Source organism: Pleurodeles waltl, chromosome 4_2 (assembly GCF_031143425.1).
Source record: "Pleurodeles waltl isolate 20211129_DDA chromosome 4_2, aPleWal1.hap1.20221129, whole genome shotgun sequence".
In the NCBI taxonomy this organism is placed as follows: Eukaryota; Metazoa; Chordata; class Amphibia; order Caudata; family Salamandridae; genus Pleurodeles; species Pleurodeles waltl.
The window spans coordinates 195,104,485-195,116,841 of record NC_090443.1 but is presented as its reverse complement, the minus strand read 5'-3'; the positions used below and the strand labels follow the sequence as shown (position 1 = coordinate 195,116,841).

At 45.9% G+C, this 12,357-nt stretch overlaps 1 protein-coding gene across 1 annotated transcript in view; it reads left to right on the top strand.

The window, feature by feature from the left end:
- LOC138292459 (myomegalin-like) overlaps positions 1-12,357 on the top strand; it is a 1,643,599-nt gene that overhangs the window by 1,555,880 nt on the left and 75,362 nt on the right. Inside the window, exon 33 of the mRNA XM_069231077.1 lies at positions 6,130-6,176. Coding sequence (XP_069087178.1) covers positions 6,130-6,176 — 47 coding nt within the window. The remainder of the gene's footprint in view (positions 1-6,129; positions 6,177-12,357) is intronic.

Here is a 12,357-nt window from a genome sequence, read left to right as displayed (position 1 = left end):
AGTGATGCAGTCTTTTGGTGCCTGCGGTTGCAGGGGGAAGATTCCGTTGACCCACGGGAGATTTCTTCAGAGCTCCTGGTGCAGAGAGGAGGCAGGCTACCCCCAGAGCATGCACCACCTGGAAACAGTCGAGAAAGCTGGCAGGATGAAGCGATACAAGGTTGCTAGTAGTCATCTTGCTACTTTGTTGCGGTTTTACAGGCGTCCTGAGCAGTCAGCGGTCGATCCTTTGGCAGAAGGTGAAGAGGGAGATGCAGAGGAACTCTGGTGAGCTCTTGCATTCGTTATCTAAAGAATTCCCCAAAGCAGAGACCCTGAATAGCCAGAAAAGGAGGTTTGGCTACCAAGGAAGGAGGATTGGCTACCAAGAGAGGTAAGAGCCTATTAGAAGGAGCCTCTGAGGTCACCTGCTGGCCTTGGCCACTCAGAGCAGTCCATTGTGCCACAAACACCTCTGTTTCCAAGATGGCAGAGGTCTGGGACACACTGGAGGAGCTCTGGGCACCTCCCCTGGGAGGTGCAGGTCAGGGAAGTGGTCACTCCCCTTTCCTTTGTCCAGTTTCGCGCCAGAGCAGGGCTGGGGGATCCCTGAACCGGTGTAGACTGGCTTATGCATCAAAGCATTTCCAGAGGCTGGGGGAGGCTACTCCTTCCCAGCCCTCACACCTATTTCCAAAGGGAGAGGGTGTTACACTCTCTCAGAGGAAGTCCTTCGTTCTGCCTTCCTGGGCCATGGCTGCCTGGACCCCAGGAGGGCAGAAACCTGTCTGAGGGGTTGGCAGCAGCAGCAGCTGCAGTGGAGACCCCGGAAAGGCAGTTTGGCATTACCCGGGTACTATGCTAGAGACCCGGGGGATCATGGAAAGTGCCCCCAATGCCTGAATGGCATTCGGCTGACAATTCCATGATCTTAGACATGTTACATGGCCATGTTTGGAGTTACCATTGTGACGCTGTACTTAGGTAGTGACCTATGTATAGTGCACAAGTGTAATGGTGTCCCCGCACTCACAAAGTCCAGGGAATTTGCTCTGAACAATGTGGGGGCACCTTGGCTAGTGCCATGGCGCCCACACACTAAGTAACTTTGCACCCAACCTTCACCTGGTGAAGGTTAGACATATAGGCGACTTATAAGTTACTTAAGTGCAGTGGTAAATGGCTGTGAAATAACGTGGACGTTTCATTCAGGCTGCACTGGCAGGCCTGTGTAAGAATTGTCAGAGCTCCCTATGGGTGGCAAAAGAAATGCTGCAGCCCATAGGGATCTCCTGGAACCCCAATACCCTGGGTACCTCAGTACCATATACTAGGGAATTATATGGGTGTACCAGTGTGCCAATGTGAATTGGTAAATTTAGTCACTAGCCTGTTAGTGACACATTTGGAAAGCAGAGAGAGCATAACCACAGAGGTTCTGGAAAGCAGAGCCTCAGTGAGACAGTTAGGCTTCACACAGGGAACACATACAGGGCACATACTTATGAGCACTGGGGCCCTGCCTGGCAGGGTCCCCGTGACACATAGACTAAAACAACATATATACAGTGAAATATGGGGGTAACATGCCAGGCAAGATGGTACTTTTCTGTTTTGATTCCTCATGGACTAGAGCTGTGTGACATAGGTGTGTTGACATTACAAATGAAAGAGCTTTTTGCCACAGTTATTGCTAATACAGTATTCCGAAATCACAGACAGACTCCAGATTGTTTTGTGCTTTAAGGGTGTTTATTTTAGTGCTCAAAATTGGAGGGGGTAGCAAAATGGTGAGGGGTGATGGCGGAGGAATGTCCATGGCAGGGTCCAGTCTATTAGTCTCACAGGTGCATTGCCCATATGGGCATAGGAAGTGGAGCTGGGGCAGTTTAAGTATGGACAGGGTGACAAAGTGGGACAGTAGGATGACAATCAGGGTGGTCTCATTTCTTGGCGGGGGTATTGGCATTGTTCCCTGTCTTTGTCCTGGATCTCAGGGACCGTTTGCGTGGTGGTTCTCCCTCTGCAGGGGGTGGGGTGCTGGTGTGGTGGTCCTGTGGCTGGGCGTCCTGTCCACTAGCGCCGGCGGAGGTGGTGGTCAGTTCATCGTCCAGGCTAGTGTCAGGGGCCCCTTGTTGTGCCACAGTGTCCTTCCTGGTGTTGAGTACTTCCTTCAGCACCCCTACATTGGTGCCCAGGGTGGAATTGATGGTTCTGAGTTCCTCCCTGAAGCCCATATACTGTTCCTCCTGCAGGCGCTGGGTCTCCTGAAACTTGGCCAGTACCATTGCCATCATCTCCTGGGAGTGGTGGTAGGCTCCCATGATGTTGGAAAGGGCCTCGTGGAGAGTGGGTTCCCTTGGCCTGTCCGCCCCCTGTCGCACAGCAGCCCTCCCAGTTCCCCTGTGTTTCTGGGCCTCCGTCCCCTGGACCGTGTGCCCACTACCACTGCCCCCAGGTTCCTGTTGTTGTTGGGGTGGTGGGTTAGCCTGAGTTCCCTGTAGTGGTAGACACACTGCTGATTGACGTATCCTGGGGACGGAGGTATGGGCCCGCTGGGTGGGTGCTGTGCTGGTGTTTCCAGAGGGGGGAAGTTCTGTAGTGGCCTGTGACTGAGTGTGGGGAACCGACTGTCCCGAGGTCCCCGATGGGCCGGATTGGTCATCTAGATCCAGTTGGACAGAGGTGCTGTCATCACTGTGGGCCTCTTCTGTTGGTGGTGTGGACATGTGTGGACCCTCCTGTCCGGTGACGTTGGGTAGGGGTCCTGCAGGGGTATAAAGGCATGATTATTGCATCTGTGTATGTCAAGGTGTGCAATGGGTGGGTGACCGTGTACCCCAGTGCTTGCATTCCTGTGTGGGACCTTGTGTGATGATGGTTTAGGGGGGTGTATGGGTATGTGCAGTGGGGATGCTTTAGTGATGGGTGTCTATGCTTTGGTGTTGCATGCAGGGCTTGGTGTTGGGATGTGTGGTTTGTGATGTTGGGACATTTGTGAGGAGTAGGAGTGATTGGGGTGAGGGCGAGGGTGGGGGTATGTGATAGCATGTAGGTAGGGTGGGGGATGTAATAGTAAAGCTTTGACTTACCAGAGTCCATTCCTCCACCTACTCCTGCGAGGCCCTCAGGATGCAGAATCACCAAGACCTGCTCCTCCCATGTTTTTAGTTGTGGGGGAGGAGGTGGGGGTCGGCCGCCAGTCCGCTGAACTGCCAGGTGGTATCTGGAGACCACGGAACGCACCTTCCCCGTAGTTCGTTCCACCTCTTCCTGATGTCTTCCTGATTTCTTGGGTGTTGTCCCACTGCGTTGACCCTGTCCACTATTCTTCGCCATAGCTCCATCTTCCTAGCTATGGAGGTGTGCTGCAACTGTGATCCGAATAGCTGTGGCTCTACCCGGACGATTTCCTCCACCATGACCCTGAGCTCCTCCTCCGAGAACCTGGGGTGTCTTTGCCGTGCCATTGGGTGGTGTAGGTGATGTGTGGGGTGGGGTGTGTGGTAATAAGTGTGCTGATATGTAGTGGGGTGTTGTGTGAGGTGCGTGGAAGCTCTGTGGGTGATGGTGTTGTGTGCCTGTGGATGCTAGTGTTGTTGCTGGTTGTGTCTCTCTCTGGCTTTCGTTCGTGATTTGTGGTCGTAAGGGTTTGTGGGTGATGTGGGTGTGTGTTTTATATTGTATTGGATGTGTGGGAGTGGTGTGTGTATGTGTATCAGGTGTGTGTATTTCGAATTATCCAATGTGGCTGTGTTTTGTATATGTGTGTGAATTTTGAGCGCAGCGGTGTGTACCGCCAATGGAATACCGCGGTTGAAAGACCGCTGCGTGGATTCGTGGGTCGTGATAGTGTGGGCATATTTCTGTTGGCGTGACGGTGGAGGTTTTGTTTTCGCCAGTTTATCACTGACCTTTGGTGTGGCGGACTTGTGTGGGTGTCTGAATTTTGGCGGATTCCGTGCTGTGGGTCATAATAGCTGTGGCGGATTTCCGCGGCCGCGGCGGTGTGTTGGCGGTCTTCTGCACGGCGGTAAGCAGCTTTTACCGCCAATGTTGTAATGAGGGCCATAATGTCTAATGCCATGTTAAAGCCAATAGGCAGCTAAACTGAATAGAACTACTGCTACTGGTGAAGATTGAACAACTAATATGCTCAGTGGTGAAACAGAAAGTCATTGGTCAAACGCAATTAATGGCATAACACATAGCAGTGGTTTCCCGATTAGACAGTTACCATAATCCCTTGATCACCAGTCTAGAAGGGGAAGCCCTTAGAAAGTTTACTACTGCTTGCCATACTGCAGTTCCAGCTCACATAGATAATACCCGTAGAAGAGTTTCTTGGCCTTAGGTAATGGCCAATTCCAAATTGCATAGTGACATTTACTACTAGAATGTCCACTTTGTGTTGGAAATTGATGCCACTTCCAAATCACCTGAAGTCATTCTAGATGTTTGTCGATGGTTTTTTTAGTACTCTGCATACTACTTTTTACAGAGAAACTGTCAGCAAACAGCGTACACTCTTGCACAGTCCTAAATGTTTTACCTTTGCATGCAAATCTGCCAAAACAACCCTTAAAGCGGCTGTTAAAGCGTGGGTATGTGCTGAAATTATTGAGGCCCTGAGTAAATACAAAGCAGTAGAGGAGAACGCTAAACGAGATTGGGATGAGGAAATATGCAGGATCTGTTGTGTGCTGTTAATTCTTATGATAATCGAACATTCTGGTTTTCAGTTTTGCATGGGAGCGGAGGAACTACTAGTTATAATATTCAACCAGAGAAATGGGAAGAAGACTTTGTAGTGCTGTATGTCCAAAGCACCCTCGGTTCACGCCCCACTGCTGTAAATTGGAACATTTCCATACAGACTTCCTGCAGATTTGCTACCCAGGGGTGTAGTGAGCATTTTTTGGCCTTGAAGACACTTATGCCATCATCTGTCAGCTAAAAAGAGCTAAGGCCCCCAGCCCAGACTGGATTCTGGGTGACCTCTAGAAGTCTGAACCTCGAGTGTGGGATGCTTACATAAACTCTCTATCCAGTGCGATTGTGGCAGGGGCGGTAATTCCTAATGCTTGGAAGGGGTAGAAATAATCCCAGTGTTTAAGAAGGGAAACACTGACAGTCCCTAATTGACAATTTACAAAAAATTTCCATAAGGCAGATACTTGACAAACTGCTTAGCTGGATCCAATACAATGCAATTATGTCCTGTCTGCAAGCAGACTTCCACCCCAAAACCAGCACTTCCGATCAGGCCTTCATATTTACACTCTTATGTTGGTAATATGCAATGATAAGTAGGCAAAAATTATATGTTGCATTTGTAGATCTGCGTGCAGCATTTGACTTGGTCCCTGGAATATCCATTTGCAATACAGAGGTTTGAGCAAAATATTCTGCTCACCTATTGCTTTGTACTCTTTGGTAAAATCGCATGACTTTTGATTTTGATAACATCTCAGAATTACATTACTCATCCTTTAACCAAGATGAAGAAATAAAAAATGCAATAAAAAACGTTTTATAAGAGTGAAATCCATGAAAAGGAGCATTGCCAAAGTCACTCGGTCTGTAGCCGAGCTTTGTGCTTTGCCTATCATTGTTGCCAATGGTGAGCAGCATCATTAATATGAAAAACTGTTTGTGGCTGCTGCTGAATAGCATCAGCAAAAAAACACAAGTGGCCACTACTGCATGATGATGTATTTGATGTATGCGTCCTCACAAATGTGCATGTATGTGTCATGACTCTGCAGCAGCTTTTATTTGTTAATTTTTAATTTCCCTTTTTAAGGTGACGGATACCCATACTTCCACAACCTTACACTTCTCACCCTTGTGGGTTCTTTACACTCAGCAAACCTGCTATTCAATAAAAACATAAACTACAAATTCCTATGAATATTGTTACAATAAAAAATCTCTGCTATATCGCACTGAGATTATTTGATTATTATTTCAGAAAAATACATCATTTATTTCTACTAATTAACCTACGAACATTGTGATTAATTCTTTAAGTTTCATTTTGTGCCACAGATGCACTGGTAGAATAAACTATATGGCTAATTTAGTTAAACCGTAAATGAAGGAAACCCTCAGACACATTTTCTAAACATGCTTCATTTGTCGTTTTAGTAACCAGAACACATGATGTGTTAAGAAAAGCAAGAACCAATTTGGAGGTAAGATGATGGCATTTAAATTATATGAGGCTATTGCTTAGTTTTACAAATGTATGCTTCGTACAGTATACGAAAAAATTATTCAATTTGAGGCCCACCCTCTCATTTGGGAATGATTCCATGTGAAATATTGTAGTTGTGTATGGTTTTAAAGTGAATTAGGGCCTGATTTAAAGTTTGGCGGATGGGTTACTCCATCACAAACGTGATAGAATACAATGGAATGATAATACAGGTAGACAGGATATTCCGTCACGTTTGTGACAGAGAAACCCCATCCACCAAACTCTAAATCAGACCCTTAGTCTGCAAATACATGTATTGAGGTATTGGATTAGCAGAATTCACTACAATATTTTAAAAGCAAGGGATTGTGGCCCTTTAGACACAATCAAAGCTCTTAATTTATTTTGAATAGAGATTTTAAGTATTTAAGACTTTAAGGCCCAGAATTATGTAAAAGTGGCACTGTGTGGTGCAGCGCCAAAAAATAGCAGCGCCAAGCTGCACCACTTTAGAAACACAGAGGTGCGCCATATTTAGAGGAATACATGCACCCCTGTGTTTCCCCGTACGCTGGCGCTGAATTAAGCTGCCTAGCGCCAGCGCAGGCATCCTTGCACCATAGTGCCAGGGTGTCTACCTTGAGGGGATAGATTGTTTATGTGCAGGAAGGTGTCCCTTGTAATCGTCCATTGTATTTTGCTTCTTCTATGTGTGTTGCAGAAAGCAGCACACATGGAAAAAGCAAAAAAACGAGGAGGAATAAAAACATTCCTCCTCGTTTTGCCATGCTAACGACACCCTTGGGGTGGCGTTAGTTTTTGGCGCTGCCTCAGCTTTACGACAACTTGTAAATCTGAGGCAGCGTCAAAAGCAATGGGTGTTGCGGTGGAACGCTCACCGCAACACCCATTGCACGCCCCTCTGATGCAGAAAACTGCGTCGGAGGGGCCCATTTTTTCAAGGAGGCGTTATGCACAGAAAAGTGGCATTACACCTTCTTGTAAATATAGAGCAGTGCTTAGTGGCACAGGGTGTCCCGAAAAGTGACACCAGGAGGAGTTAGGAGCTCTTAAATATGCCCCAAAATGTTATGAAAATACATCTGCTGTTGATATACACAAGTAGATATTGATGTGGGCCAAAGGGACTAACATTAGGTTGAGAATGATCAGTGATAACAATGTGGGTCTGATACAAAGTGTTCTGGTACATTTGTGGTAAGGGGGAGCTTAAAGCACTCTCAAATCATAATTTTGATAGATGGATGCTCAAGAATTTAGAGTGCATGATATTAAAAGTGCCTTTGGAAAAATTGAGAATTATATTGACATGCCCATTCCTTTGAATAATATCCCCATATGAACAAAGTTACAACTTTACAACTGCAAATATAAAAATGCATGCAAAAAACATAAATTAGGACATTCAGAGTGTGTAAAAGATTTATACATATATATATATATATATATATATATGTATGTATATATATATATATATTTTAATTACCTAGCAGCGGTTGCCACTATGTAGTTATAGTTAGGACCTAGTTTCTATATGAAAAGCGTTTTTTATGTGCCTATATCTTTGGTGCCACTTGACGAATCTTCACAAAACATTCCCAAAAATGTGCATGTCCCATCAGCTGCTGCCTGGAAAGTTTCGGGGTGATCCGTCCAGGGGAGGGCCGAGAAAAATGGGGGGTCCAAAACATGTTTTGCCCATTCATTTTTCCATAGCAATTTTGAACAACAATAGTGCAAAAACTACTGGACGGAATTACACCAAATTTGGCAGGAAGCTAGGTCGAGGTCCGGATCCAGAAAGAGCGCTTTTGTTTGTTTTGGTGTAATTCCGTTCAGTATTTTTTGAGAAATTAAGGGGAAAACAAATTTGCATATCTAAGGACGTGAAGGATTCATGACCCATTCCGATCTCGTGCAGAGATGTGATTGGCTGATAACACTTCAACAACAGAAGCTGTTGAAGTGTAGTCAGCCATCTTGTGACTCGGTTTCAGCCGAGTCCCAAAATAAAAGTGAAAAAGAAAGAAAAGGGGCCAGGGTACTTACACCCTGACCCCTTAACTCTGGTAGTCGGGTGCCAGAGGGACCACCACCAGGCTAAAAGGCATTTTCTTCTTTATTTTAGGAGTGAAGACGTGGTGGATCCGCGAATCCGCTTGTAAAATTAAAAAAAAAACAAAGTGTAGTTTCCTGCGCTTCTTTAGCTTAATGCCTCCACGTGAGCTAAGTCCTGGGGGCTTTAAAAAAAACAAAAAACGTGGGCGGCCTCCCGGCCCCCTCCTGATGCCCTGGGGACAGCCACCTCCCCGGGACTCATATCTTTTTTGTATGCGGTGGGGCCTGTGGCCTCCGCTGCCCTGGGGTCTGCCACCACCCAGATCTCTTTTAGTATGTGGGAGGGGACCTCCTGGCCCCCTCCCACTGCACTGGGGACCACCACCTTTCCTGGGGCGATCACGCCCCGTGGACCACCACTTCCCAGGACAAATGTTTACAAAAATAAAGGGGGTCCCTATGGGACCGTTGTGCCCTGGGTACCACTACTCCCAGGGCTAAGTTCTCGTTGGAGGGGGGCCGCGCGGCCCCAGGGGATGGGGTCCCAGGTCCTACTAAGGCTTGCCCTTCTCCCCTGTATAATTGCATTTGGTCCCGTGGTGGGGTCCTTGGGGCCAATTAAGAGTTCAGGAGGGGGCTGCATGCACCTGCCCCATTGATATGTATGTTTTTGCACAAGGGGATGGGATTCCCTGGGCTCGTAGGCCAACCCTATGCTGAGCATGCCAAAGGCTGTGTGCATTGTGGGGTTGTCAGCCTGCTGGTGGTTTAGCCACAAGGTCTGGTGCTAGGGCAAGCCATGGCTAACCTTACTGCCGCACAGGCCAAAGGCTGTGCACAGAGAGCGGTTGGCTGCCTGGGGGCAGTTGGAGGCAGGGCCTGGGTGTAAGACAGACCCTGAAGCTAACCGCATGTCACGTTGACCAAAGGCTATGTGTAACATGAAGCTGGCTGCCTGTGGGGGGGTGTTTTGCTTTACTTTCAACCGAGCCAAGATATACACACTGAAAGGAGCTTAAAAGATTCTCTGGAATACACTTGTTAATCTGAAGAAGACATTTATTATAGCTTTTTGCAAGGTTCGTGAAAGAATGTTTGAATAGTAAAAAGTGTACTCTTCAAAATGTGCAACAACATAGTGAGACCATGAATAAAAAGTCTTCAATCTATAAACAGCAAATATATACATGCAAGGATACAAACACTTATTTATTGATATATAGATATATATTAATTGCAATGCAAAGCAAATAATGAATACACATTCATCACCGTAGGGCCTGCCAGATGCTTCATCTTTCTCATGCCAGCAGAAGACTACTCCTGTTCAACTGCAAGAAAGAGATCTGCACCCTCACGGGAAAATGTCAGACATTTGATGTCCAATACTGACCGAGGTCTCGGAATTCATCGCTACCGAGCAGGGCCATCTTTTTATATCTTAAACAATCACGAGAGAACCTTCTAGAAAGCCCTCCCTCTCAGATGGAAATATTAAAAAATGCTGGCTAGTTTAGGTAAACCTTGACAGGAATGTGTTGGGAGCTGGCCATCGGCCCGAGACATGCCTCTCAAAGTCAAACTGTTTTCTTGCCAATGGTAAACACTAGCTTGTTACGGCCTTATCGTACTAACTGCTCACCTCCTACATGTTGTGTAAGAGCCCTAGCTCTTCGGTGAGAAGAAAAACACGTAAAAGTAGAAAAACCCATTGCATAACATGTTTGCACAGAAAAATACTTTAACGTGGAGGCAAAGCTAAGCTGAACACAAAATGGAGTCTAGACTGAATACAAAATGGAGTCTGTAACCAGTGACTATAGGCAGCTAAGCCAGGTGCAAAGCGGTATGACACGACATATTTTTTACTTTTAGACACGCTAATTTATTGAACAGCCTGGTGTTGTATACAGATAAACCAGGCACGCCTACTATGGAAAGACTTAAGCTTAGATACTCTGATTGGGATAATAGTTGAATATCTGAATCGCATTGTTCATCTAATTGCATAACATCTCTGGGATAGCGAGTATGTATTGAGTTAGATGGAAACATCATGAGTCCCAGGCGTGTAAAAGTAAACAGCCTGCCCGTTATGTTAGCTGCAATGTAAGTGAAAGTCAGGTTTCCACATGAAAACAGCCAGCCAGCTGGCAACTTGACGTGTTTAATGTGACTGGTGGCAGTCACCAGATGACGAGAAGCCATGTGATTCTACATATTTTTGCAATGTCTGTCCGTTCAGTAAAAGCACAAAACTCTGTGTTCCCACGGTAAGTTTTGAGAGGTTGATGTTTTCTTTTCTAAGTACAATTGAATGCATTTTCTAATGTCACTAGAATTACAAGACATGTAGTAGCACACGTCACCTGGAGTAATGTTGTAAGTGATTATAGGAGTGAGATTATCCAAATTTTCATTGGTTGTTTCCTGACAGTCCCTGAAAATACTCATTGGGACTGAAGTGGGTTTCAACATCATGTTCTTGCACGTCTTTGTCACAATTAGTAGCATTGAAAATTTCTAACAAGATGCTTGTTGGCGTTGGTATGGCGATAAAACATGTTGACAAAACATCCACAGTGCTTTGCATGCCGCCCATGCAAAAGTTGTATCTGTTGAGCATGGTCTGTGCCAAATGAATCCAAATGTTGTCATTCAGATGCAGTAAAGGTGTTGCACGATGTGGTCGATCAATCAAGTTGAGATTGGGGGCGTTGGGTCCCTCCCGACCCCACACACACATTCCCAAAAGGAGACCACGCAGAACATTCACGGCGAAAACAAACTGTAGTATGACCTGTTAAAGGAACAAGTATGATCACTCTTACAAATAACATTTATCCGCTGTAATATGTTCCCATTTTTCCTGACCTGGTTTCATGATCAACAGAACATTATTGGGGCCCTTTGCTAAAATTTCTGCAGGTTCTGGAGGGCCATTTGGGGATTCAACCCACACTTTAGCACCAGGGCTTTTATCAGTGGAACCGAAGCCTCCCTCCCACGTACAGTAAAAAGGGCTGGGGCGATCCCCTCCCTTACCAATCCTCCATACACTGGAATTATGACAAGTTGGGCAATTCTGTCTCCAATTTGAATGAATAAGTCAACTTCTCCACTATTTACCAGAATAACTTTGATTTCTCCTTGGTAATCTGCATCAATCACTCCCCCTAAACCTGAATACCTTTAAGGGCCAGCCCGGATCTGGGAGCAATCAATCCAAAATGCTCTGGGGGAATCTGTACTCCAACACCTGTTTCCCACAACGCTATGTCTCCGGTTTTAGTCTGTAAGCTTGTAAAACATGTAAGTCAAGACCTGCAGCTTCGGGTGTGGCTCTGTAAGGGGCTAACGCTCCAGGTTTTATTTCCCAGTATGTGATGGTATTGGTGGCCAATTGTGGTAGTATTTGCAAAGCTGGAGTTAACATTTGCATCAAAGGTGTTTCAGCATTTGTTAATGGGCTATTGTGCAGAATCTGGAGGCTTCATTTAAATGTTCTCTCCAGTTTTTCAAAGTTCCATCAGATAATTTTCGCAAATGAGCTTTCAGTAAACCATTCATTCTCTCAATCAGTCCTGAGGCCTGTGGATAATTAGGAATATGATATATCCACTCAATATTGTGCTGAGAACAGTAATCCTGTACCAATTTGCCTTTGAAGTGTGACCCATTGTCACTCTGGTTCTGGAGTGGTACTCCATGGTATAACATTAACAAGTCCAGAGTTCTGATAGTATTGTGCTGAGTAGCACGTTTGCAAGGGACAGCAATCAAGTACCCAGAATAAGTGTCCACTACGTTGCAGGCGTATTGACACCCGTGACTAATCGGTAGTGATCCAATGTAATCAATTTGCCATATCTGTCCTGGTAACTTTCCTCTCCCCAACTGACCTTTAACATTTTGCGGGACAGATCTCTGTTGTGTGTGCTGACAAATAGGACATTCCAAAATTACAGTTTTTATCAAGTCTAAGGGAATGTGCATCCCTCTAATCTCTGCCCACCTGTAAGTGGCTTTTTCTCCCAGGTGTCCACATTTTTGGTGCGTCCATTTAGCCATCCCCACCAAGTCAGAATCCGGTATTG